Below are 27,554 nucleotides of genomic sequence, written 5' to 3'. Positions count from 1 at the left end.
CACCTTAACTGCTAAGCCATCTCCCAAGCCTCCATCTTATTTTTTTTATTTCATTTTTATTCAATTATTTGAGAGAGAAAGAGAATGGGTGCACCAGGTCCTCCAGCTCCTTACATGGGTTCTGGGGAATGGAACCTGGGTCCTTTGGATTTTCAGGCAAGCACCTTAACTGTTAAGCCATCTATCCAGCCCCTATCTTATTTTTTTGAGACAGACTCTCACACTGAACCTAACCTAGAACTAACCAAATCTGTCTAGATTAGCTACCAGCAAGTCCTGGGTATACGCCACTACATCCAGCTTTACTTGGGTGCTGGGGATCCAAACTCAGGCCCTCATGTTTAGGCAGCAAGCATTTTACCCACTGAGCCTGCTCCCCAGCATTTCCTTCCTTCTTTCCTTTTCTGCCTTCTTTCTTTTCCTTCTTTCCTTTCTTCCTTCCTTTTTTACTTTCAAAGTAAAATTTTTCCAGGCGGGGTGGCGCACCCTTTGATCCCAGCACTCGGGAGGCAGAGGTAGGAGGACTGCCGTGAGTTTGAGGCCAGCCTGAAACTACATAGTGAACTCCAGGTCAGCCTGGGCTAGAGCGAGACCCTACCTCAAAAACAAAATTATTTTTTTAAAGTATGTTGTTTATTTATTTCAGAGAAAGAGGAAGAAAGAGAGAGAGAATGGGCACACCAAGGCCTGCAGCCACTGCAAACGAATTCTAGATGCATGTGCCCCCTTGTGCATCTGGCTTACATGGGTCCTAAAGAGTCGAACTGGGATCCTTTGGTTTTGCAGGCAAACACCTTAACCACTGAGCCATTTCTCCAGCACTGAACATGTGATTCTCCTGCATATTTCCCAAGGGATTAACAGGCCTCCCGGGCTATTTTGTCACCTAGAATCTGTGCTTGAACTTCCTGCATGGCCTAGGCTAACTTCTAATTCGCCAGCTGCGCCCCTGGCTGTTAGTAGCAAGGAAGAGTTGGAATGCTTGGCTCCTCCCTTCCTCCCCTGGGCAGGGCACAGCCCTCAGAAGACTGTCAACCTGCTTGTCCCCTGTTCCAGCAGTTCTGAGAGGAAGAAGGTGGCCAACACTGAAGACTCCCTGACAAAGACTAAGATTGGTGGCTAGGGTGTGGTTTGAAGTCAGGATGCCTTGACCTGATGAGGACACAGCCAGTACCTGACTGTGGGATGGTTGGCCAATCAATCACTCAACCTCTCTGAACCTGTTGTCAGGGCAAAAAGGTGTGTGCCTATGGCCACTTTGGGGCTGCTAGGAGCCTAGCTGTGTGCAGACCCTCTGAGAGAGAGAGAGAGAGAGAGAGAGAGAGAGAGGAAACAGGACTGTTAGCCCACAGGGACTCTCTCTCACCATACTTTGGGTCCCCAGTGTCCAGCCCTGTGACCAACACACCAGATCACAGTGCATGCTACTTGAACAAGTGATGAATGACAAGGCTGTAAAACATTGGATGGGCTGGAGAGATGGCTTAGCCATTAAGGTGTCTGCCTACAAAGCCTAAGGACCAAGATTTGATTCCCCAGTACCCACACAAGCCTGATGCACAAAGTGGTACATGTTTCTAGAGTCCATTTGCAGTGGCTGGAGGCTCTCTCCCCCTCTCATAAGCAGATAGATACATAAAATATAAATATTTAAAATGTTGAGATCCCTGCTGAGTGGTCTGCTCTAAACTTTGAACTGAGGGCTGGAGAGATGGCTTAGAGGTTAAGGTGCTTGCCTGCGAAGCCCAAGGACCCATGTTTGACTCTGCAGGTCCCACAAAAGCCAGACACACAAAGGTGAGGCAAGCACAAGGTCACACGTGACCACTATAGGTGGCACAGGCATCTGGAGTTCAATTGCAGTGGCTGAGGCCCTAGCATGCCAATCCTCTCTCTCTCTAAAATAAAATAATAAAAGTAAACTCTGAACCGAGGTATGACAGGTGGATGTCCCTTGGCACAGTCACCTCCCTGTTCACATGTCTACCCCTGAGGCAGGCCACTCCCTTCCAGGAAAATCCCCCCATCAACTGCCTCAGTCTCTTGTTCAATCCATGCACTTAGACTCAGGGAAGGAAGCCTTCATCTTCCATCCTCCCCTGGCCTCACAGCATCTCCCTCCTTTTCTGCCAAGTTACTGCTGGCCACCTGCCCTCTCCATCCACACCCTTCACGCTCTGACCCACCACCTCCTGTCTTCCTCAGTCCTTTGACCCGTGGCCTCGTGGTGGACACTTCAGATGACCTCCCACAGCCTTTGTCCAACCTGAACTTCTCATCACCCTTTTCTTCTGCACATTCTCCTTAGCTTCTCATGCTTGCTCCCTGTTAGGCTCCTCCTCTATTTCTTTCTCTTTATTTTGTTTTTTTTCTAGGCAGGATCTCACTCTAACTCAGGCTGACCTGGAATTCACTATGTAGTCTCAGGGTGGCTTCAAACTCACAGCGATCATCCTATCTTGGCTTCCTGAGTGCCCAGTCTTGTTTATTTTTAAAAATATTTTATTTTTGTTTATTTATTTATATGAGAGAAAGATGGGGAGACAGACAGAGAAAGAGCAAGAAAGTGCAAGAGAGAAAGAACAGACATGCCAGGGCCACTAGTCAGTGCAAATGAACTCCAGATGCATGCATCACCTTGTGCATCTGGCTTATGTGGGTACTGGGGAATCATACCTGGGGACCTTAGGCTTCACAGGCAAGTGCCTTAACCACTAAGCCATCTCTCTAGCACCCAGTCCTGTCTCTCTCTCTCTCTCTCTCTCTCTCTCTCTCCATATATATATATATATATATATATATATATATATATATATATATATTTGAGAGAGAGAAATAGGCAGACAGACAGAAGGAGAGAGACCATAAATATGGGCACACAGGACCTCCTGACTCTGCAAAGGAACTCCAGACATATGTGCCACTTTATGCGTCTGGCTTTATGTGGGTACTGGGGAACTGAACCCAGTCGTTAGGCTTTGCAAGCAAGTGCTTTTAACCGCTGAGCCATCCCTTGTTGGGCCTCCTCTTTTTTCCTTTAGTTAACTACATTTAGGTACACTCCATCTTTCCTCCATCCCATGTCTACCCCAAGGCCTCCATCAAACAGTGCCACTACCTGCTCACTCCTGTTGAGTGGGAAGCTTCTCACCATCACCCTGTGCTACAGCCCTGGACACAGGGCTCATGGCTCAATCCCACTCCCCTGCTGAGGGCCTTCCAATGACTGCGGGAAAAAGTCCAAATTCCCAGTGAAGGTCTATGAGGCCCTGCCTTCATGGCGGACACCGTCCGCGTCAACCACGCGCTCTGTGGCTGGGCTGGGGCTGCAAGGGTCCAATATGGTTCTGTCCACACCCGTCCTCTGCCCTTGATTCATAGCAACCGGGGCGAAGCTCCATCACAGACACCTGGGCCATGTGGGGCAGAAGCATATATTACCTCTAATCAGTGGCGCATGCATCGGAGATGCCGCCAACCAATCTTAAGTCCACAGGCTCACTAGAAAGCTTGGCAGGCATTCAATTTATGCTCAGTGAATGAGCAAGGCAATGGAGCCAGGGAACCATTGAGGTGGTGTGTGTGTGTGTGTGCACGTGTATGTGTGTGTATGGGGGAGAGTGCTTGTGCATGCTTTGTTAAACAGACTGGCTCCTTCAGGAAATGCCTTCCCATACTGCCCTGGGACATGGAAGAGCAGGGGTGTGGTTTCCTTCCCGGGGGAGTACTAAGTCCCTGTCCCTGCTGTTTGGCGGGGGAAAGGGAATCAGGAAGAGCCTTTACTCAAACTGACCTTGAGTAAAGGAAGGTCACAAGGAGTGTGCTATTGTAATCCTAAACACACGAGACGAAACAGGACCAGAGATGCTGAGCCCCTAGTGAAAGAGCCAGGCAGCCGCCTCTCCGGCCAGCACCCAGCTCCCCTCACCACCACAGCTGGGAGCCTGCGGGAAGCTGGAGGGAGGAGGAGAAGGTACCACGGGGTAGCGAGCCGCATGGCTAGGGTTGATTTCTCTGTTAATGCTGGGACCTGGGAGGTCGTTTTCCTTCTTGGTCTCGGAACCTGGGTGTTGGCACAGGGGCAGATTTACAAAGCCCTGGTTCGTGAGCAAAGAGACTGCATGCAGCGCTTTGCTTCTCGACACATCTGTGCAAGTGGAGTGAGGATGGAGCTCAGAGCGCACTGCCCACCTTCAGGAGCTCACGGGGGGGGGGGGGGGGCGGGGAGGGGTATGGAGATACTCCCCCAACTGTGGAACCTAGGACCTACAATATGGAGAACTGGGAGTGTTCTTCCGGCTCTGCTCAGGAACCGTGGGGCGCCGGAGGGGTGGGGGGAGATAGAGGGTCAGCGTTTAGCCATCCCTCTCTGGCCTGCTGGGGGGCACCGGCGCCTCCCGCAGTGGCGCTCCAAGTCCGCTGGGTGCGGTTCTCTGCGGTGGCCACGAGGGGGCGCGATGCTCTGCGGCAACCTGAGCTCGGCGGCGCGGGCCCGGCGCGAAGGACAAGCGGGACCCTCGCTAGCGGCTTTCAGGGCACCAGCTGCTGCAAGCGCTTCCAAGCCTCACCGCGTTCTAGGCTCACAACAACCTTATTCCCTGAGTATTGTTTACACACGAGGACACAGAGCTCGTCAGCAGCTGGCGGGTGACCCAGCAGAGTCAAATTCGGGTTTCAGTAGCCTCAAAACAAGAACCCTATACTAGAAAGAGCCAGAGCAGAAACAAGGCCATAGCTGGCCTACCGGGTGGGGTGCAGGGCACCGGCTCCTCAGTGTGGGCATCTCGAGCCCAACCCCTGCATATGCAGGCATGAGTGTTGAAGGAATCAGAGCCCACCCACCCCACCCCAGACCTCCAGGGGTCTTACCATCCACCCCTAGCCCCCCCCCCCCGTTTTTTTCCGAGGTAGGTCTCGCTGACCTGGAATTCACCATGCAGTCTTAGGGTGGTCTCGAACTCATGGCGATCCTCCTACCCCTTTAACCCCAAATGCTGGGATTTGGGATTTAATCCTCAGCATTTGGGATTAAAGGAGTGTGCCCCCACACCCGGCCCCCTCCCTTTTGGACTAAAGATCAAACTGACTAGGCAAGAGGGAGATCCTACCTCGAAAAACAAACAAACAAAAACTCAAACTGAGACCGTGAGAGGAAATGGGTCGCGCGGATAACACCACAGCCAGTGCATATGTCAACACCTTCAGCAAATCTCCCCTTTGAGACTGTCCCCCCACAAAAAAAATCTCAAGTTCAAGATGTCAAAGCGCAGTGGGAGCATTCTGAGCATGGAAGAGTGTTCAACACCAGGTTTTATTTTCCATGGCTCCGATAAACACAACCGGATTCTGAATGCAAAGAGAAACACCTTTGCCATAACTAAACTTGTTTCTGAATCAAACCCACTAAGAGTCTTTCAAGAGGAACTGAAACAGTGGAAGAAGCCAGAAAAAAAAAGAGAGAGAAGCTCTAGACGCCAGACTTTCATATCTACCATCTCATCTGATCCTCCCCTGGCCCTGAGCTCCAGGGAGAAAGGCCAGACATAGTGGACGCAAGTCTGGGGTTTTAGAAACGTTCTTTGTGCATGCACCTGTCCTAGGTTGGATCACCTCACAGCAGGGGTTGGGGCAGTACCCCCATAACCAAGCTCTCATTTGTATTTTTGCAGCAAACCATAAGTATTCACCCTAAGAATAAGTAGATAAAATAACGGCCTTCAAACAGACTCAAGCCCATTTTGTCGCCAGCTAAATTATGCATTATGAAAACTGGCCTTCTGGGGGAGCTTTGACGCCTGGGAGTTGCAGATAAAAGGCCCATTGAGCTTGACAGCTGGTAACCGTGTCCTTTCCTCCCCACGCGCGGCGACGGCGGCCTACCTGCTCCAGGCTGTCCGCCCTTTGGGAAGCGCGCACGTCTGCGATGGCCTCGTAGACATTCTCCGAGTCGCTGCGAGCCAGGGGCCGCGGACATACCCAGGAGCCCGCCACGCTGCAGGCCTTGAAGTGCCCGGCGCTGGCGAGGAGGCCGGCAGGGGGCGCGGCGGCGGCGCGCGCCAGGTCGTCCAGGGACTGCGCGGGGCGCACGGGCGCCGCGGGCCGCACGTACAGGCAGGCCGGGCCGCCGGGTGCCAGGCTGCGGCGCTGGCCGGCCGAGCGATGCCGAGCCGGGCCGCACAGGGAGCTGGCGCGACCTCGGGGATCCACCGGGGTGGAGGAGTCGTCGGGGCCCGCGGGTGCTCGAGCGCTCACGAACCGGTAATCGTAGGCCAGCGGCTCCGGGACGGTGGGGCGCGCGTGGGGCGCGGGCGGCGGCGGCGTGGCCGCGGGGTCGCCGAGCGCGGGCAGCTCGCGCACGTACTGCGCGGGCAGGTAGAAGGGCCGGCCGCCCGGCTCGCGACGCACGTGCCACCAGTGCTCGGTGCTGCGCCGCAGCAGCCGGTAGCGTTCGTTGGGCTGGATGGCGACCCGCCGCCCATCCTTGCCCGTATACTCGAAGGGGTACTCCACCAGCACGTACACGTCGCCCTCGACGTCCGCAGCCATCGCGGACACCGCGTTTTCCTGCGAGCAACAAGAGGATCATCAAGGGGACACCAAGGTCAGGGGCGCGCAACTGGGAGAGTGCCGCACGTACGAGGGTCCAGAGATTTTCATTTGCCCCAATGCACCTTTGGGCTTCAAGGTTTCCCATCTCTGAAATGTGGAATTGCATAAAATGATCTCTGATCTTAAACTTCTCTCCCCCACCCACCCCAGGTATAGAGTCTGGCTCTAGTCCAGGCTGACCTAGGAATTTACTATGTAGTCTCAAGTTGGCCTCGAACACATGGCGACCCTCTTCTACCTCCCGAGTGCTGAGAATAAAGGCGTGTGCCACCACTCCCGGCTCATATTAAACTTAAACTCTGTGATGGAATGACAATAACCCCTTCATCCTGTGTCTTTTAAGCTCTATAAAAAATATTTAATTTTATTTATTTAAGGGGGGGCGCTGTAGAGATGGCTTAGCGATTAAGGCACTTGCCTGCGAAGCCAGATACAAGGTAGCTCATGCATCTGGAGTTCTTTTGCAGTGGCTAGAGGCCCTGGCGCGCTCATTCTCTCCTTTTTTTTTTTTTTTTTTTTAATGAGAGTGGGGTGAGGTGAGGGAGAGAGAGATTGGTGCGCCAGGGGGCTTCAGCCACTGCAAACGAACTCCAGACGCATGTGTCACCTTCTGCATCTGGCTTAGGTGGGCACTGGAGAATCGAACCTGGGTACTTAGGCTTCACAGGCAAGCGCTGTTAACACTAAGCCATCTTTCCCACCCTCATCCTGTGTCTTGATGATAAGATTTTAGTCTCGCTGCAGGCCCGCGGTGGGGAAATTATGGGTGATACGGTATCCAAGTTTGCTGCTTAGGAAAACTGTGGCGCAAAGACTGTCTACAATAAGGTAGATGCCAAATTTGCCTAAAGGTTGACTGAAGCTAGTTTTCCCTGTCGGTGAAGTGTCAATTACAGCCCCTTTTCCTGTCACTCCTCCGCCCCCGCCCCACCCCGGCGCCTCCAAGCCTTCAGGGAATCCGTGGGAAGCTCCGCAGAGCTCCCACCCTCCACGAACCCTGAGCCCCTGGTTCGCTGGGTCTGGCTTGGGGTGCAGGTTCGGGAGCAACCTCTAGCTCATCTAACCTACGGATGTCCCTCCCCGCTCAGTCCCAGGGCTTTGGGTAGAGACTTCAACAGCTAAGGCTGGAGAACCGGTTCTCTGAGTTTCCAGTTCCCCATTGGCCTCCTCGCCGCCGAGTAGGTGAACTCGGAGCCTGGCTGGGCCAGGACCGCCCCTGCTCTCCAGCTCCCAGGCAGCCTCCGAGAGGCTGGGCTTCGCGGCCTGCGCACCTGCCTTGGGATCCCACACTGCCCAGGAGCATGCATTATGATAGTGCCACCCCTAACCCCCAAAGCTCTCTGGAGTGGTCACCCTCTCACCACGCCCCATGCCAGCTCAATCTGACTTTCTGGTATGTGTGGGGTGGAGGGGGTGGCTGGCCACTGTAAACTTGCTTGTGTGTTTCCAACAAAGTGCAATCAGTGGCCTTCTCCGGAAGTAGGGATCCCTCCAAATCCCTATACTGACCACATTGCTTCCTGCCCTACATGGTGGGCCAGGGACCAGCAGCCCGGAGTCCACCCTTTTTGCTGAAGCTGAGGGAACCCAGGACTAGGTCTGACCAGGGGGCCCAAAACACTTCTTTCTCAAGCTTTCCTGGCAGGGAAAGATGCGTAAACTGAGTCACTGAGCACCCTGGGCCCTGGAGGAGGGGTCATAGGGCAGACCAGACGTAGGCCTACAAACTGGGAGTCAGGACACTCACGCCCTCTCTTCCCCCTACCCCTCAGCGCACTCACGTAGTCTGGACTGGCCTCTGGCTGCCCATGGGTTGGATGGGCGGAGTCGACGAAGGGTAGCAGGTTAGGCCCCTACCATCTCCCTGGGCGGGGCTTCCAAGGGCTGGGCCGGAGAAGAACGCTAGGAGCCGCAGCTGGCTAGGAGAGGAAAGGCGGAGACCCAGTCTTAGTAGGATTGTCCCCAATTCCCTCGGGAAGGCGAGGAGGAGCCATAATAACTGTGCTAGGACCCTTGGGGAATACTGGGGTCAGGGCCTCGAGCAAGAGAAGGTGCCGGAGCCCGGTGGGCGCTGACGGGTCTTAAGGGAGAGCCCAAGAATCATAGGGTCCTGTTTCTCTGCCACCCCGGAGGGATTTGGCGCAGGCGCTGGGAATGTCAGCCGGGACTGGTGTCGTCCGGGCCTTCACATTCCGAGCAAGGCCACTTGCATCCTAAGCCCTTTGCAGCCAGACTGCGGGCACTACCCATTCCCATTCCGGGCGCACCCCCTCCCTCCCAGGCCCTTTGTGGGCGCAGCCTGGCCGGGCCTGGAAAAAAACTCGGGAGATTTCCCCCGCGGGGTTCCCCACTGGAGCACAGTGTCTAGGGCTGAGTGGGAAGGGGATCCGCGCCTCAGTTCCTTCCCCGACGCTTTGGGAGCGGCGAGAAGGGAGAGGATGGAAGAGCGGGGAAGATCGCCGGAGCGCAAGAACGCACCCTAAGCCAAGAGGTCCCCTGTTCTGCTGTCCCAGCCGCCCGAGACACAGCGTTGCCAACGCCAAAGTAGGCGCCTGGGTGCTGCCCTTGGTCTCTTTCCTGCTCGGGGAGGGACGCAGCCCCTCGCCCACCCTCTCTTCTCCAGACGATCGGAACGCAGGGCCCTCCTCCAGGCTGGCGCAGTTCCCGCCCCAGCGCAGAGCCAAGGGCGCGGAGCTCCAGGGTGAGGACGGCCACCTGAGGCACCCTTACCGCCCTTCCCCAGCTCTACGTCCCCCCCACTCCCGCCCCCCAGCCCTGCCCTGCCACCCGGGCACCTCAAAGCGTTCGCCCGCTTCCACTTGCCCCCCGCAAGCGCGCTGGGGTCGGCGTCCGGCTCTCCCTCCTCCACCTCCAGGCTCCTGAGTTGCCCTGTTTCCTGTTCAACAATATAACGAGGGAGGCACCGGCGGAGAGCGCTCGGCAGAACTTCCTCCCAGGCTGGGGCTGGGCTGCAGTAGTAAGAGACAATCCCCGGTGTCCTGGCTTCCTGTCCCCTCTGGGCCGGGCCAGCGCTCCTGGAACAGAGACGCCACCTCCTCCCTCCCCCTACACCTCTTGGGATCCTGGGCCACACCTGGCTGTGTCCTGGGAGGCGGCGGCCCCTGGGCCTGGATGGGTAGCTGGAGGGGGGGAAGAGGGGGAACGGGAAGGATTGGCATTTTCTTCTCACTACCACCCCATCCTTGGGAGGTCACCCTCCAGTCTACTGCAGGCAGCTAGCTCCTGAGTGAAGTTGCAGGATTGTCCACTGTGGGAATCACCTGCCTCGTAGAAAGCAAGCACTTTTGCCCCTCTAACCTGCTCTCACCTCAGGCAAGGACAAGTCTCAGTTCTAAACAATTGCAGGAATAGTGTGGGGTCCACCTAGGTGGCTGCTTCAAGCTACTAAGCAAAGAGGAGGCGACCCAGAGTTAGCTGAGTAGAGCCGAAGGTTTGGCTGGACCCTTCTTGCTTTCTTTCTTACACTTCAAAAATAATTATTTAAGAGGGAAAGAGTGCACCAGGGCTTCCAGCCACTGCCAAGGAACTCCAGTTGTATACACCTGCAGCTGGCTTCCATGAGTACTGAGGAATCGAACCTGGGTCCTTAGGCTTCACAGGTAAGCACCTTAACCGCTAAGCCATCTCTCTGGCCCTTTCTAACATTTTTTTTTGTTTGTTTGTTTGTTTGCTTGTTTTTCGAGATAGGGTCTAGCCCAGGCTGACCTGGAATTCACTATGTAGTCCCAGGGTGGCCTCGAACTCACAGTGATTCTCCTACTTCTGGCCCCCTAGTGCTGGGATTAAAGGTGTGCACCACCACACCTGGCTCTAACACTTCTGACCCTAGTATGCATTACACCCTCCAGTGAGTCCACACTGCTGATTATCTCCAGTGCAACTGAGGACTGGTAGCACGTCAGGACCCACCAGGGAAAGCCTATGGCCGAATGCAGCTCTCGTCCCCGGTGTTCTACGTAGAGTGGCTGGATGAGCAGGCTGTCCACCTCACCTGGTGGTGTCCTTCTCCACTTGGCCTTGTCACTCAGCAAGCCAGGGAGGCCATCTGGAATCTGGCAGTCTGCTGCTCAACTTTGCCATTTGCTGGCCTTTAGGCATGGGAGTACTGCCTTGCCTGTACCTCAGTTTTCTCTCCTCACCGAGGGCTGGTTAACACCTATTGTGGGCTGTTGCTGGGAGGATTAAATGAGGTACACCAAGCACAGCGCTAATAAGTACACACACTTTATTACTTATTATTGCTACTTTGGGCTTTTGGGGGCTGAGATCTCCAACCCTCCCAAACTGCTCCAGGCAGAAGGGAAGGGGAAGTGCACCTTTCCAGGCATTGTGGGGGAGATGGAGGAACCAAGCCCAAGACAGAATAGAACCAGCTCATGTGTCAGCTGGTCCCACCTCCCATAGCTCCCAAATTCAGTTTCTCTTCCCTTTCTCTGGGCCCAAGCCTCTGGAGAAGAGGTTCTGGGGGCTGTGGAATGGGCCTGGGGCTTATATATATATAGATAGACAAGGTGTCCTGAGTGTTGTCTTTTTCTGTCCTATTTTCCTGCAACCTCATTTCCCTGGGAATTAGTTGGTTTCCTTCCTTTGTTCTTACATGGACAGTGTTGGGGGGAATTCCCCTGGAGGCCCCCCTGGACTTCTGAGGAAAGTCCGTAGACAAGGAGGGGCTCCTCTGATCCCTAAAGCCATGCATCCTGGAGCTGTCAACTGCCCCCTCCCACTTCCAGATTCTGAGCTCTCACTGGATGGTGTGGGGTACACGTGCTGTGTTTAAGGCGGCAAAGAAACCCAGAGGATTAGCTTCAGTCCATATGACAGTGTGGGTAAATCAAACCCAAAGCCCCACCCTAGGGGGCAACTAAACAGTGTTACTCACCCTCTTCTACCTAACTACAACCACGACACAAGCACCCCCCTCCCCATCTGCCAGAGTGCTCCGTGGATCCCCAGACCCCATGCCCAGGAGGAGAGAATTACGCTTGATGGCCCTGGTGGCTGTGGTTGCCCAGAATCAACAGGGTTCGGATTCAGAAGTCAGACTGTGATTAGAACAATCAGCTCTTTACTGAAACATTGTTCAAATACCACAGGCAGCGGCAGCTCAGTCAGTACTTTGCCAAGCACTTCTCAGGGCGGGAGCCCCACTCGCCAGAATTAGTTTATTGCATAAAAGAACATTGTTAAAATAGTGTGGGCACTACAGAGGCTCCCGTGAGCTCTCCCCCGGCAGCGTGGGATCTGCATACTCATCTGAACACATCAGCAGCTTGTTGGTAAGGGGGAGACCCAGTTCTAATGTTCACAATCCTAGGGGCAGGCAGAGTCCTGCTGCCTCCTGGGGCACTTTCTGGAATGCACTCCTAGCCAAGGTCCACCCAAGGGCCCAGGGCAAGGCAGCTAGGATCAGGCAGTGGTTGTGGGAAGGTGTGAACTCTGGCCGTGGGGGTGGGGTGAGGATATGGACACTTTCTGGTTTTCCAGTCTTTGGCATTCCAGGCACTGGTGTGCATCACCTTCCATGACAGGGACCGAGGAGCTGTGTGGCTGGCAGCCTTTGCCACCTGCCTACCGCCCCCTCTGCTCTATTGCACAATTCTAGCTCCTCGCCCGGGCAGGTGACTCAGCAGCCCTTCACCTCAGCGAGGGTGGGAAGCCTCGCCTCTTAACATGACAGGCACATCTCCCCTTGAGGCCTCTGACTCCCAAGGTCAGAGCTCTGGGATGGCCAGATGGGCTGCTGGGCCCAGAAGAGGAGGGGAAAGCAGCACCGACCACACCCACTTCCCCCAAACCTCCAGGTGGTGATCTGTTACCTACAGAAAACTCCCAAGTTCCCACCAGCTCCAAGGCCCCTTTAAAAGGCAACCTTTGTGAGTTGAAATAAAACAGAGGCCAGTAAGTTAGAAAGGGACGTTAAGGGAGGGAGGAGAGGGGGAGGACTGGTATTGTATACATGTAAGTAGATGGACAGATTAGTGGGGTTGGAAACACCTAAGTGAGGTCAGGGGAAGAGTCTGAGTAAAGGAAGTGGGGGGAGGGTGTGAATAAGCTGAATGGACACCTAGTTTTTTGGACAATGGCATACCCAGAAGCCAAAGATTGTTACTAAAAAAAATTCAGTGCCAGGGATGGGGTACCTCACAGTGAGTTGTTGGCCAGGGAGGTCCCTGATGCCCCGAAAACATTACAAGCCATTGCTGAGGTCCTTGGTTTCACACCAGGAATAGATGGTAAGACACTACTGCAGAAGATCCCATATGCTTGGGCTGCAAGGCCACTGAGATACCTTGCTGGAATTGAGCTTGAAACCTTCTCTCTGTAGACCAGCTGACAGAAAGCTGGAAAAAGTTACGCTGCATACAGCTCCATGGGACAGAGAAGTCATTAGTGGAGATAAACAATGGACGCTGTAAGCCTTGAGTTTCACCAGCCAGGCCAAATGAACCAATGGGTGCAATAGTGGCATGTCTGTTATAGAGGGAAACAACCGCTCTCTAATTGGACTGGAGGCCCGCTCTATGGAAGGAAATATATGCTGATACTGAAAACCTATGATGGGAAGTCATGAGCCCTAGGGGTGTAATGCCTGCTGGTGTCTGGCTAAATGCATATACCCATATATTAACACTATTCTCACTTTTGTTTAGAGAAGCTTCTCTTTTCAGATGGCAGTGACCTCTAGGATGACTCAAAAAGGCACCTTAATGCTGAGAAGTGACAGAGGCATGCTCAGCAGTGAAACATCTCTATCACACCTTCCCACGCTCAGGGTCCATTGTGGAAGAAGTGCTAGAAAGAATGTAAAAGCCAGAGGAAGGGTAGGACTCCTTACAATGCACTCTTCCATTCACAAAATGGCCTGGATATCCATGACCTCACAGTGTCTGGCATTACATATACAAGACCCTCACAGTAGGAGGAAAAAATGACGACATCAAAATAAAACAGAGCCTAATTGAGGGGGAGGGGATGTGATGGAGAGAAGAGTGGCGAAGGGGAATGGGAGGGAGGAAGGAATTAAAATGGTTTATTGTCTATAATTATGGAAGTTGCCAATAAAAAAAAAATTTAAAGGCAATCTTAACTTTGCTACTAGGCAGTTTTCTAGGCTCCATGCAGCCCTGCTGGGCCAGTCAGGTCCACAGAAGCTTCGTGAACTCATGGCTTGGACACTGAGGCTGATAAGGTTCCCACAGGACAGCTTCTGCCCACTTCTGCAAAAGGGTGAGGTGTCTTCTCCACAGCTGAAACCTGTGGCTTCTTTGGTGTCCAGCCTACTTTACCCTGGAAGGGCTAACTCAGGCAGGGGTGGACCCTGACACCTCTGCAGGACTGAGGAGGTCACAGGGTGAGGGTGGGCAAGATGATGGCCTTCTTGAACTAGGTAAGGATCAAAGTGCTGACAGTGCTGGTGTTGGGCCATCCCTGCTCTTGCCCTGCCATGACTCCAGGCCAGAGGAGGCAGAGGGCCCTGACACTCAGGAAGGCAGGGGAGGCTTTTCAGGTGCGGGTCATGGAGATGAGGGAGGAGGAAGAAGACCATCACAACCGACCGACCTTGTGGGATGGATAATTTGGCACGTGACACTTAAGCTGTTGTAAGCATGTGCAAGAGGGTGAAGGAGAGGCACCCAGTCCACAGACAGGCTCTCTCCCACAGTGGACTGCCCACCCAGACCCCTGCCTGCCACCAGGCTGGACTTGGGTGGCTCTTACCCAATTGCTTGGGGTAGGAAGGCCTGGGTTGTTTGGGTGACTTGTGTAGGGGAAAGACTAAAAAAATATTTTCTGCTGAAATATGAAGGGAAAAAAAAACCCCACCTTAAAAAACTAGACCTTTTAATCAGGAATGTAGAGTCGAAAATGTTCTCCAAGTCTCATTTCCACAGTGTATGACAGCCCTAATGGAGGTGCCGTGATAGTGAGGCGAGCCAGACCCGTCAAAAGGCCCAGGAAAGGAGCATGTGGCCGGGTCCCTCTTCTCCTGAAACAGAGAAGTGGTGGGGCCATGGGGCTTTCTGGGCTTTCTCTGGAGGGCTGAGATCTGTCCACACCTGAGGGTTGTCCTGGGAGAGACCAAGGAGCCAAGAAAACCCAGCCCCATGACTGAGCTGCAGTTCCCCTGGCCTCGGTGGGTCAGGACATCAGGGTTAGCTGAGACTATTCTGTTCCTGGTACTTGCGCCGGCGGGCACAGCGAGGACAGCCTTTCTTCATGGCTGCTTGGCAGCTCTGGTGGAAGACAGTCTTGCACTCAGCACACCTGCAGGGAGAACAGTGAGCTCTGCCAGTCATCCCAATGTACCCTTGGCCAGGCCTGCTAGGGCCCTGTACCAAACTCATGTGAAGGCTGGTTCTACTTATAGCCTGCGCCGATAGGTAGTGTCCCCCACTTCTCCCAGAAAGCTACTTCAGACATTCAACCTGTAACTGACTAGTTATTTTTTAAAAATGTTTTTAGTTTTATTTATTTATTTGAGAGAGAGAATATGGGTGCACCAGGGCCTCCAGCCACTGCAAACAAATTCCAGACGCATGTACTACCTTGTTCATCTTGCTTACGTGGGTACTGGGGAATCGAACCTGGGTCCTTAGGCTTCACAGGCAAGTACCTTAACTACTAAGCCATCTCTCTAGCCCCCTGGCTAGTTTTAAAATAGTTTAAACAACAGCCAGGCCTGTTCAGGTCAGACTCTGCCTGGCTCACCTACTGAAGGTGAGTAGGTACTCCCCCTAGCTTAGTTCGTCACCCTCCACATGGGATAAAGGAAAGCTGGACACTGGTTTCTATTACAACATGATGAGGAGGGGCTGGAGAGATGGCTCAGTGGTTAAAGGCACTTGCTTGCAACGCCAGATGGCCTGGTTTCAATTCCCCAGAGTCCACATAACCAGATGCACAAAGTGGCGCATGCATGTGGAGTCTGTTTGCAGTATCAAGATGTCCTGGCATGCCCATTCCCTCCCATTCTCATTCTTTCACTCTCTCTCCACAGTTCTATCTGCTTGTAAGTAAATAAAATAAAACAAATGATGATGAACAATAATGAGGGACAAAAATGACCACTACCCACCAGGTACCTATCTTATGCCAGGTCTCGTGCCAGTGCTTCTGAGCCAGTGCTGTACCTGGCTCAGTCCTCTCTCAAACCAAGGTGAACTGAGGTCAGGGACACCCTGCTCTAAGAGTCAGCAGGCCACCTCTTCTCTTGGGGTGACATGGCAGAGGAAGCCCTGTAATCCCAGGTTGCTCTGGCAGCTTCATCACTGTGGGCACCAGCGCACGGTATCAAGGCCTGCTACCAAGGATGCAGGGCCAGGCTATGGGTTGGAGAAGGCTGGCAGGGTGCCCCACGTACCTGACTGTGGTGTCAAACTCAAAGGGGAAGATGATGTCATGGTGGTGGCAGATCTGGCAAATGAAACCTCGCTGGGTGCACAGGTCGCAGTGGTAGACGTGCTGGGAGGCAAACTCAATCAGGGTCTTTAGGAACCCTTCGTACATCCCCTCTGCTATCTGCAGGAACAAGTGCAGACCAGTCAGGGGCTCGGCTATGTCACCATGGTACCTGTCTGAGCACCTCCTTGGTTCCGGGTAGGCAAGGAGACCTCGGGCTCTGTGATATAAGCACCTTGTTGGTACCCTGAGGTCAGTGGGGGATGGGACTGACAGGACCCAAATCCATTCTGCCCTCTGGAGGGAAAGACTGTCACTGTCATTCCTAGGACCCTGGGCCTGCTGGAGCCCTGGTACTTCTAGGAGGCTGGGGGAGGGGAGGCATGACTGCCTGGAGGCAAGGGGCAGACACAGTTCAGAATGCTGTCTTCCCTCAGGGAGCTGCAGGCATCTTCTCTGATTTCTCCAGCAGTGAGTGGCCTCATGGGGGCATGGTATGCTTACCTGCTGGAGGTCAGCAACACTGAACTTGTAGGGAGATTCCAAGAGATAATTCCTGTGGCCCAGCCTGCAGAGGCAACACAAAGCCTTCCTCAGATGAGATTCCAAGGCCAGCCCTCCTGCCACTGACCATCCAGACCCAGAGCACGAGTCAGTCCTTCTGCATGCCCGCCTGGGCTACTTGGTACACTAACCAGCTGGAGAGACCTACTTTAACCTCTGAACCTCAAGTGACCTCCCTGAGACTCAGAATTGTTCTAAGGATTAGATAATTTGTTGAAGGCATTTGGCACATCATAAACACATGACTAACAGTAATGAGGACGGACATGAGGCGTGCTGACACCTGGTACCAGGAACTGGGCTAAGAGCCTGCAGCAGACTCACTCATCTAATCCTACAGTAACCCTGTGAGGCCCGTCTTGTTTTCCCCCTTTAGAGAAGACAGGAAGCGCATGTTAAATTGCTTGCCTGAGGCCACACACTGAAGAGTCATAGCTGGAGCTGGAACACAGGAGTCTGCCTCTACAGCCTGTACCCTTACACACGCCATGGACTCACAGCCGTCATCACACACCAGGGACAGCGCGAGGGACAGAAAGGCATTCACTGGTAGCTGACCCCTGCTAGCTCCTGGTCCAGCTGAAGGATATATACTTATGTATCTGGTTTTGATGCTCTATGAGAACAACTGAGCCATGCAGGTCCTATTTCAGGGGTGGGGAGCAGAGGAAGAAGGTAGGCCGTAGCTCTGCCCCGGTTCCCACCACACCGAGGTAGGGACTCCAGGTCACACCCTGAGGGCTGGCTAGGGAATGTTTGCAGAAGATCCCTGGCACAGACCTATGCCCAGCCCTGTTGTATGTTTGTGCAAGTTCTGCTGTCACTGGGAGACACTCCAAGCCCGAGGAAGCTTGAGACCCTGGGCCTGGAAGCCCAGGCATCTGTGGCAAGAGAGTGTTAAGATTCCTGGGGGGCTCAGCCATGCCCCAGGCAATGGCCTCAGTTGTGGCTCACAGGAAGCCCGACCTGGGGCAGAGACGGCAGGTCCCGCACGCAGGCCGGCTGCACCCTGCGGTGGAGCACTAGCAGCTTGCCACTCAGTTCGCCATGCTGGTTTCCCCGGTGAGTCCCACTTTCTGGGAACAGGAAGCTGCCATTTATCACTAGGAAAACAAGTGAGGGGGAGCTGCACAGGCTGGCCCTGGGTGGCAGGAAGGGTGGGGCTGATTTGATGGAGAGTTATCCCTGTCATGTGCCCTCTGCCCTGTCCTAGGAGCTATCCCGGCCAAAAGCCTCTCCCTGGGAACCACTGTAGCCTTGGCCTATCACTCTCAGGGAGGACAAGCATTGATTCCTCTGCGATGCTTGTTGAAGCCACAGGAGGAGATGCTCAGGCACTGCAAAACAGCCGGGTTGAGCCCTGGTTTCTCTTATCACACAATGACACCCCTCTCAGTGTTCTTGTCCAAGGCTGACTGCCTGGAGAAAGGAGCAGAGGAAATGCTAGGATCTGGGAAATGTTGGAGAGAGGGCTCAGGCAAGGCTTGGTGATCAGCGAGACTCCTGTTGATGGCCTGGGTGTCACCTGTCTCTACCTGTCTGGCCAGCTCTCCTCGGCCATGGAGAACTGAGGTCTGGTGGGGACATCCCTGAGGGCGTTTCTAAGATAGCTCTTTCCCAAAGGCCCAGGAAGTCACTTAGGAGACATGTCTCAGGACTGCCAAGAACCTCCTTTTGGAGGCCCTGCCAGTCTGCTGCCAGGAACACTGGGCAGCTCCTCCCAGCTGTCCAGGCCAGGCCTCTTCAGCCCTTGCCTCTTGGTCAGGCCTTCCAACTCCATGTAAATGATTACAACGGTGCCTTCCAGGATGCCCCTTCACCCCTAGCTCCCCACTACTGCCAGAATTGTCTTTTCCTTCCTCCCTCCCAGAACTTTTTGAGATATGACATCATATAGCCTGGGCTGGTCTTGAACTCACAGTGGAGCTGAGGGTGACCTTGAATTCCTAATCCTCTTGTCTCTACCTCCTAAGTGCTGGGATTCTAGGCATGAGCCAGCACACTAGGTAGAGTGGTCTTTCCTAACTGCTGATCAGAATGAGGAGGCCTGTGTTCAAACCCTTCCGATGTTCCCATGGCGGCACTGCAGGTGCCCATCTGCTGAACCAGCTCTCCAGCCGAGAAAAGTTTTTTTTTTTTTTTTTTTTTTTTTTTGGTTTTTTGAGGTAGGATCTCTCTCTAGCTCAGGCTGACCTGGAATTCACTATGTAGTCTCAGGGTGGCCTTGAACTCACGGTGATCCTCCTACCTCTGCCTCCCAAGTGCTGAGATTAAAGGCATGCGCCACCACGCCTGGCTCAAGAAAAGTATTTTTTTTAAGGAAAAAAAAAAGGGGCTGGAGATATGGCTTAGCAGTTAAGGCACTTGCCTGCAAAGCTAAAGGACCTAGTTTGATTCCCTAAGACCCATGTAAGCCAGATGCATGAGGTGGCACATGCATCTGGAGTTCGTTGGCAGCGGCTAGAAGCCCTGGCATGCCCATTCTCTCTCTGTCTCTGTCTCTCTCCATCCTTCCCTCTCTCAAACAAATAAAATATTTTTTAAAAATTAAAAAAATAAGAAAACATAGGGCTGAGGAGATGAAATGATCCAGTGGTTAAGAGTGCTTGCCTTGCAACAGGAGGGTCTGAGAGGGCCTAAGATCAGCCAATTTTGATTCCTTACCACATAAACAGCTGGGCATGGGCACACACATCTGTAATCCATTCCTGTACAGGAGGCGGGGGCATGAGGACTAGAGAATTGCCAGAGTGGTGGTGGAGAATGATAGTTCTGGGCTGAGCAAGAATTGTGTCTTAAGGAAACACGTGGAAAGAGGACACCTCACATTCTCCTCTGGTTTCTGCATGTATGTGCATGGAGCACATGCATTAGCACATACGTGCTTATACCACACTATGTATCACACTATGGTCAACATACACATACATCAGAAAAAAATGTAAGGGCTGGAGAAATGGCTTAATGGTTAAGGCGCTTGCTTGCAAAGCCTAAGGACTCACGATCGACTCTCCAGGTCCCATGCAAGCCCGATGCGCAAAGTGACACAAGCGCACGAGGTCGCACGCATCTGGAGTTTGACTGCAGTGGCTGAGGCCCTGGCGCACCAGTTCTTCCTCTCACACTCTCTCTCTTGCATAAAAAAAAAGTCAGTCTGTTGGGCTTGCCTCAAAAAAAAAAAAAAAATTAGGCCAGGCATGGTGGCGCATACCTTTAACCCACGCACTTGGGAGGCAGAGGTAGGAGTATCACAGTGAATTCAAGGCCACCCCGAGACTCCATAGTGAATTCCAGGTCAGCGTGGACTAGAGTGAGAGCCTACTTCAAAAAACAAAACAAAAAATTAAAAAGTAGAAGTTAAGAAAGAAAAGAACTGGAAGTCCTCAGATCACATACCAAGTCCTCTGGGCGCTCTCTGGCCCTCTGGCACCTGCCCAGGCTGGCTTAGTTAAATCCTCTCTCAGGGAGCATACCAAGCTGATCCAGCCATCTGTTTGCTGTCTGAGGCCCAGACACTGACCCTCTCAGTGGTCCTCACCAAGCTCCAGAAGATCTTGTAGCCCCAGGATCATGAGCCCATTTTGTAGATGGGAAATGGGCTCCAGAGAAACGAAGCGAAGCTGCTGCTCAGTCACGCAGCAGCCGGGGCTGGGCAGGAGCTACTCATATGCTCTTCCTCTGCACTATGCTTCCTTCCTCTGAAAGGAGACTTCCTGAAGGATGCCCTACCTTCTAGCCAGTAGGTACAAAGTAGGTATGCAGGGCTGTACCATGGTGGAGACAGGAGCAGGACACCCTAGCACCCGCCTGGGGCTGCCTGGACAATTCAGCAGGTGAGGAGGGTAGGTGCGGCCAGTGTCCAGAACCCACGTCTACACAGGTCTGCAGGCTCCTCACGTGCCAGGGAGAGCAGCAGGACCCCTCTTCCCACCCAAGATTTCACCAATGGGCAGAAGCAGGAAGGCAGGTTCTGTGGAGCCCTGGGCCATGGAATCTTCAAAGGAGAATGAGTCAACCTCAGAGAAAAAGGTACTGGGCTGATGTTGGGGTGGTAGAGCCTCCCCCAGAGGGCTTTCTGGTCCTCTAGGCCTCATGGAAAGGAAGAGAAAGCCTCAGGGTTCAGCTGCTGCTCTGCTAGGCTGTGAGGGGCTAGCAATCCCCGTGCTTAGTACAGCACTCTGTGGCTTTGTCCCCTCAGAACCAGGGACTTGCAATGGAAACACCCATCGCTGAAGGGTAGGGAAGATGTGCCTTAGAACTGATGTGTACCTAGACCCACAGAGACACTCTCCAAGTCAGCTCCTGAGGAGGTGAGGTTGGTGAAGCAAGTGGCTTGTGAGCCCCCTAATCTCCAAAGATCCAGCAAAGTTAGACACAATGTTTATACTGAGGTCTCCCCTCCTGAGGGCCCCCAGAGAGCACAGTCCCTCAAAGCTGCAGCCTGGGCCATGAGCACAGGGCTAGGAGGTATTCGAGGCAGGCACAAAGAGGGCCTCTAAGTCCAGCATCACCTCCCTGCCCTGGAGCACCAAAGGCTCCAGGTACCGAGAGACTTCTAGAAGGGTCTCCTGAGGATGGCATCAACTGCACACTACAGGATATTGGGAGAGATGCTGTCAACTGTCAGCAACAAGTAGCTAAAGGATGAAGACAGGTTGGTGTCCCTCTCTGGTTCTGCCCCTCACCACTGTACCTGCTTCCGCTCCCCCTTCAGCCAAAGCCCTCCGTGGGCCTTCTGTGTACAGTCCCTTCCACCACGCTCCATATGCCACTCTTCTGCCTGGAAGCTCTGCCCGCTTACTCCCGCCTCCAATTGCTACTCACTTTTCAGGTCTCCGCTCAGGAGTCACTCCCTCTGAGAAATCTACCCAGTATGTCTTCCAGCCCTCCCCTCCGGGTCAGCCGTCTCCTCTGCACTTCCAGAGTGTCCTTCTTCCTTCCCAGCTATTGCCTCCTGGCTGGGGTGCTGCCAGCCCACCTGCCTTCCTTTTTACTGACTTCTCCTGGTGCTTAGAACTCAGTTGTTCTTAAGTATTTGTTGAATGAATGGGTGGGTAGAAGAGAACCACACAGGGGAACCAAAGCTACCCCTAAAGGATGCCCTGGCATGTTTCCCTGCGGGATGCCTTACCTAGGCTTGGCCTATGTGTGTGCTTGGGGCATGCACAGGCAGGGTGCTCACCTCTTGCTCAGCTCCTTCAGGGCGCCACTTCGGCACAGGCTCAGGTAGTCCCCGAGAAGCTTCAGCTGCTCCCGGCTCCTGCCAATGAGCTGCACGCGCTCCACATGCTCATACAGAGAGGCGTTCACCAGCTGCAGGTTGATGAGGGGCTGGGCCCGGATCTGTGCCAGGAACTTCAGGGCCTGCCGACAGACCTGGGGCACCACCAAGAGACTGGCTGTTCAGTCAGGGCCTGCTGCGCACTGTGCAACCTGCCCTTCCCCTGCCTCCAGCAAGTGGGGCTCTCTTTACGTGACAGTCCAGAAAATGGGGCCAGAGATTCGAAACCACTTGGCCAAGGTCACAGAGTTCAGAAATGGTGGTCAAGCCTGAACCCAGTTTGTCCTGCTCCCAAACCTTGTGACTGTCCTCTTCCGACCATGCTGAGATGGGGGAGGGGGTCCTTCCATGTGGGACTCACACACTTCCCACACTTTCCTGTCCTCCCAGCCCCCTTTTCCTGCCTAAAGGAAACAGGCGCTCTCCTCTGGCTCTGACTCAAGAACCAGGTGACTCCGCTGCCATCAGGCTCCAGCAACAGGAAATGACCAAGCAGACACAACTTCATAAGGTTTTCAAGTGTCCTCAGCTCTCACCAGGAGCAGTTAACTGCCAGAGCTACCCGTGCTGCTGAGTAATCCACGGCGGCATCTCCCAACTGACCATCAGACCAAGGAAGTCCCGGCTCTTGACCCTGTCCCTAATGTCATGTTCTCAGCTTTAGAACAGCCCACGGAGAGAGATGACATTACCCTTTTGCCATAGACGAGTAAACAGGCTTAGAGAAGTTGGCTTATCCAGCCCACCCATAACACGGTCTCAGATCACCAGGATGCCACACTAACAAAAACTCTCTTCTCTGTGGCTTCCTCCTTGTGTGCCAAGAGCTGAGGCTGCTCAGAGGAAAAGCAAAGTGTACCTCATGATATTATTGTGAGTTTAGTCTAAAGGAGATATCCCACATAAGCTCTTGGCACAGGACCTGACATGCGTCACATCTGCAGTGAATGTCAGCTGCTGCCAGCTGCAATTTGAGAGTCCATTATGACCCTGCTGCCCTCTGAGAACCAGGGAATATAACTGGGCCCTCAGGAGACCTGCCTCCATATCTGAGAGCTAAGGAATTCCTCACCTCTATATCCCACCTTCAGCAGCAGCTCTCACTACCCTCCCCACCCACAACAGACAATTCCTTTCCCCAGAACCCACCTTCCTAAGGTAACAATCACTAGCCTGGGCGCAGCCCAGTGACAATGAATACCCTGGTGACTCTGGGGTAAACTGCTCCTCCAGACTCAGTCCAGCTCTTGCCTGGACTCAGCCTCAGGCCCTAGGGAAGGCTCGGCTGGAAAAACACCCAGGAATGCATACTGAACACTACCTAGCACTGCACACAAGGCAGTGCTCCCTGGGGCCTTTTCTACCCAGTGGACAGAGGCGAGACACAAAACCTGAAAGCCCAGACAGGGCTGGTGTCTTTCCGGGGCTGGCAAGGCCTCAGCGCAAGTGGGTCAGCCAGAGCAGTAACTGAAAAATGAAGCCCCAGACCCACAGACTAACTCCTTTGTTGTATTCTAACTTTTCCTGTCTTGCCCAGACCAGTGATCTCTGGCTATTTCCTAGACTCAGAAGTACCTTAAAAAAAAAAAAAAAAAAGTAAGCCAGGCATGGTGGTGCATGCCTTTAATCCAGCACTTGGAAGGTAGGAGGATCACCATGAGTTCGAGGCCACCCTGAGACTACATAGTGAATTCCAGGTCAGGCTGGGCTAGAGTGAGACTCTACCTCAAAAAAAAAAAAAAAAAAAAAAAAAAAAAAAAAAGCCAAAGAGAAGCCAACACTTGTGTTTTCCTTCTACAGGGGTGAAAGTGACTCAACAGAGCCATCAGTCCTAAATTCAGAGGCCAAGATTGCTTGGCCCCAGGCTCTGGGGCTGAGAAGCAGATAACTCCTGTCATTTTCTTCATCTGTCTTGGATATCTGTGACCTTAGAAGACAGGTCCCCTTGTAGAGACTCTGACAAGTGAACTGAGGACAGGCAGTATGATAGACCTCAGGTCTCAAGCATACTAATACTACTACTACTACTACTACTACTAATAATAATAATAAAATAAATAAAATCTTGTTTGGAAGCATTTAATGGACATACAGAAAAATATTCAAGACGTAATATTAAGTAAAGGAAGCATGTGATGAAGCAAGTTGAGTGCTGGCCTGTGAAGCCTAAGGACTGCAGTTCGAGGCTCGATTCCCCAGGACCCATGTTAGCCAAATGCACAAGGGGGCGCAAGCGTCTGGAGTTCATTTATAGTGGCTGGAAACCTGGTGCGCCCATTCTTGCTCTCTCCCTCCTTCTCTCTGTCTGTTGCTCTCAAATAACTAAATTTAAAAAAATAAATAAAAGCAAATGAAAAAAGAAAAGAAAGAAAACCAGGCAGGACGGCGCACGCCTTTAATCCCAGCACTTGGGAGGCAGAGGTAGGAGGATCACCTGGCTGGCCCAAATACTGAGAATAAGTGACTGCTGAGGGCTCAATCCAAAATGGGACATCTATGGCACCCCATCCAAGGCTCAGAAAACACTGCAGAAGAGTGGGTGGATAAAAATTACAAAGAACCAGAGGACAGGGAAGAGTGCTGTGCAGTGTGGTCCTCCGAAATGACATGGCCAGGGCATTTATTAACCTGCACAGCTGCCGTTATGGTGCCAAACATGCACAACATTCCATTATGGACGGTGGAGGAGCTCACAAGGTCCCACTCCTCCCCAAGGAGCTACTGGCAGTTAATGGTTGCTGGGAAAGGGAAAAACATTTTCTTCAATGGTGTAGCCACTGGTAAGCTCCCTGCTCTGGTGAATAATTCCCCACCTGTGCTCATGCAAGCAGCCCTAAGTCCCCCTCCCCACCAAAAGACATCAAAGTTAAAATGGGACTAGCTGGGAAGAAGAGAAATAGGGGATGATCAAAATACATTATAAGGAGAGATGGCTTAGCGGTTAAGCCTGTGAACCTGTGAACCCTAAAGACTCCGGTTCGAGGCTCGTTTCCCCAGGACACACATTAGCCAGATGCACGAGGGGGCGTATGCATCTGGAATTTGTTTGCAGTGGTTAGAGGCCCTGGTGCGCTCATTCTCTCTCTCTCTCTATCTGCCTCTTTCTCTGTCACTTTCAAATAAATAAATTAAAATCAACAAAAATTTTTAAATTAATTAATTACTTAATTTAAAAAGACATTATAAAAGCCAGGCATGGTGGTGTATGCCTTTAAGCCCAGCACTCGGGTGGCAGAGGTAGGAGGATTCTTGTGAGTTTGAGATCACCCTGAGACTACATAGTGAATTCCAGATTATCCTGGGCTAGAGTAAGACCCTCCCTCAAAAAAAATTCCACCCATCTATCTGTCAACACATTAAATCTATCCTAAGTTTCTCAGTGATGGACTTTGTTGCTGATGCTTTCCATAGCTGCAGAGTATTGTCATCAGATTCCCACCTGGGGTTCACAGGGTCCTGTTCAAGTGCTGCAAACAGGCACCAAACTTTCAGACCCACATCATAGGGCCTGAGCCAGTGACCCAGGCTTCCCTACAGCCAAACTCTTCCAAAGAGACAGAGCAGCAGCAAAGAGAACAGCATGTTCCTCAGCCACTCAGCAACCCTGTGTGGCCAAGATAGGCTGGCCTAGACTTACCGGGCGCTTGGTGAGGTCCCAGTTGTGGATGATCCTGGCCGGAATCACTGAGGCATCATCTTGGTGGCAGATATCACAGTAATAGAGGCCAGAGAAGGCACAGAGCTTGGGCCGTACAAAGGAAAAGCCAATCTGTCGTGAGCAGCCTGGGGAGATGGATGATAGGTCAGAGACAGTTCCAAGGAACAGAAAAGCTACTATAGTAAGGAGAGTCTGCATAGTGGCACCCGCCTTTAATCCCAGCACTCAGGAGGCAGAGGTAGGAGGATCACTGTGAGTTCAAGGCCACTCTGAGAATACATAGTGAATTCTAGGTTAGCCTGAGCTACAGTGAGACCCTGCTTCAAAAAACCAAAAAAAAAAAAAGTTAAGTACAAGGAAAATAGTCACCACTCAGTCAACACTGCTGACAGTCCACATGTGGAACAATTATTGCCTAGCCTGTGGTGACGGCCTGGAATCTTAGCACTGTGGAGGTAGAGGCAGGAGGATTCTGAACTTGAGGTCAGCCTAGGACTCCATAGGCCAACCCTATCTCAAAACAAATACCCACTGGGAAATGGAACCAGCCTAGATGTCCCTCAACAGATGAGTGGATAATGAAGATGTGGCACATTTATACAATGGAGTTCTACTCAGCGGTAAAGAAAAATGAAGTTATGAAATTTGCAGAAAAATGGATGGACCTGGAAAGTATTATACTAAGTGAGGTAACCCAGGCCCAGAAAGCCAAGCGCCACATGTTCTCTCTCATATGTGGATCCTAGCTACAGATGATTGGGCTTCTGCATGAGAATGAAAATACTTAGTAGCAGAGGCCAGTAAGGTAAAAAGGAGACATAAAGGGTAGAGAAAGGAAGGGAGGAGGATACTTGATAGGTTGATATTGTATATATGTAATTACAATGATTGTAATGGGGAGGTAATATGATGGAGAATGGAATTTCAAATGGGAAAGTGTGGGGGTGGGGAGGGAGGGAATTACCATGGGATATATTTTATAATCATGGAAAATGTTAATAAAAAATTTTAATTAAAAAAAAAATACCCAAACAAATAAAACCAAGGGGAAGAAATCTGTTGGGTCACACAGAAACTCAGTGGCACAATGGTACTCCAGTTTGGGCTTGGGTGGTCTCAAAGCCCACATTCTCTTCCATTAGCCACCACTGCTCCCTCCCAATGCCATCCTGCATTCTATCTACTCTCTACTAGGGCTTAGAAACAACTAAGCCAGCCAGTGCAGAAGCAGCGGAGGGTAGATGCCACAGGTGGAGGGAAGCGGGCAGCAGCACAGGCGGACGTGGACATCACCTGTGCCCACACGAGCTCAGAGCAGCATGGTGTTTCAGGAATAGTGGGGCAGGGACAGCTTTAGCCCTCTGGTTGGTGGTCTTGCCATATCAATGGGTAGTGAAGTCAGTCATGTCCCAGGCAAAAAGCTAAGGATCCGCTTAAATCCTAAACCCACATCTTGCTTCTCTTGGGGTTAGGACAAAGGGTCCCTTTGGTCTAGGGACCAGACAGCTGGCTTTTGGGCTTACCAGCTGCCTCATCCTGACCTTCACTTAATGTTCCCAAGGTTCTATTTCACTGTCTATAAAATTTAGCTACTGCCAGCTATCTTGTGGGGTTGTTACAAAGGTTCTGAAAACACCCTGTGAACTATAAGCTCTACCACAAGTATCACTGGTGTCTGCCTAACTCCTGGGCAGTGATGCAGGGTGAGGGGCCTGAATTACCCCAGTTTAGCAGTCCTAGCTGTCAGGTGACAACCACAAGCAAAGCCGTTCCTACTCCCCACCCCGCACAGGCAGAAACCTCCCCTGCAAGGGCAGACTGAGTGCTGGGCAGGCAGAGGCTTGCAGGTATCTCCTGCAGGAAGCCCTGACCAGCCACTTCTCCCAGCCTCCAGGGGCCCACTACAGGCCACTTCCTTCCAGACGCTTAAAGCAGGCTCCCACAGGCTCTGCCCCACCAGGGCAGCTGGCATCTCCCTGGGACAGCAGATCCAGAGGGTAGGTGGGAAGAGATATCAATAGA

General features: G+C 52.7%; 2 protein-coding genes across 3 annotated transcripts in view; both read right to left on the bottom strand.

Moving 5' to 3' along the window:
* Arhgap27 (Rho GTPase activating protein 27) overlaps positions 1–9,551 on the bottom strand; it is a 39,749-nt gene extending 30,198 nt beyond the window's left edge. The window contains exons 1-3 of the mRNA XM_045159655.1: positions 9,405–9,551; positions 8,391–8,528; positions 5,881–6,564 (exon numbers count right to left, since the gene is read on the bottom strand). Coding sequence (XP_045015590.1) covers positions 5,881–6,546 — 666 coding nt within the window. The 5' untranslated portion in view covers positions 6,547–6,564; positions 8,391–8,528; positions 9,405–9,551. The remainder of the gene's footprint in view (positions 1–5,880; positions 6,565–8,390; positions 8,529–9,404) is intronic.
* Positions 9,552–14,455: 4,904 nt separating this feature from the next.
* Plekhm1 (pleckstrin homology and RUN domain containing M1) overlaps positions 14,456–27,554 on the bottom strand; it is a 60,909-nt gene continuing 47,810 nt past the window's right edge. For both annotated transcript variants that reach the window (XM_045159821.1, XM_045159822.1), the window contains exons 8-12: positions 25,512–25,657; positions 21,776–21,969; positions 16,534–16,597; positions 15,992–16,149; positions 14,456–14,895 (exon numbers count right to left, since the gene is read on the bottom strand). In XM_045159821.1, the coding sequence (XP_045015756.1) occupies positions 14,784–14,895; positions 15,992–16,149; positions 16,534–16,597; positions 21,776–21,969; positions 25,512–25,657 (674 nt within the window). In that variant the 3' untranslated portion in view covers positions 14,456–14,783. The remainder of the gene's footprint in view (positions 14,896–15,991; positions 16,150–16,533; positions 16,598–21,775; positions 21,970–25,511; positions 25,658–27,554) is intronic.

Source organism: Jaculus jaculus, chromosome 9, assembly GCF_020740685.1.
Source record: "Jaculus jaculus isolate mJacJac1 chromosome 9, mJacJac1.mat.Y.cur, whole genome shotgun sequence".
Taxonomy (NCBI): domain Eukaryota; kingdom Metazoa; phylum Chordata; class Mammalia; order Rodentia; family Dipodidae; genus Jaculus; species Jaculus jaculus.
The sequence above is the reverse complement of the archived record's forward strand: the minus strand, read 5'-3'. Positions and strand labels throughout refer to the sequence as shown.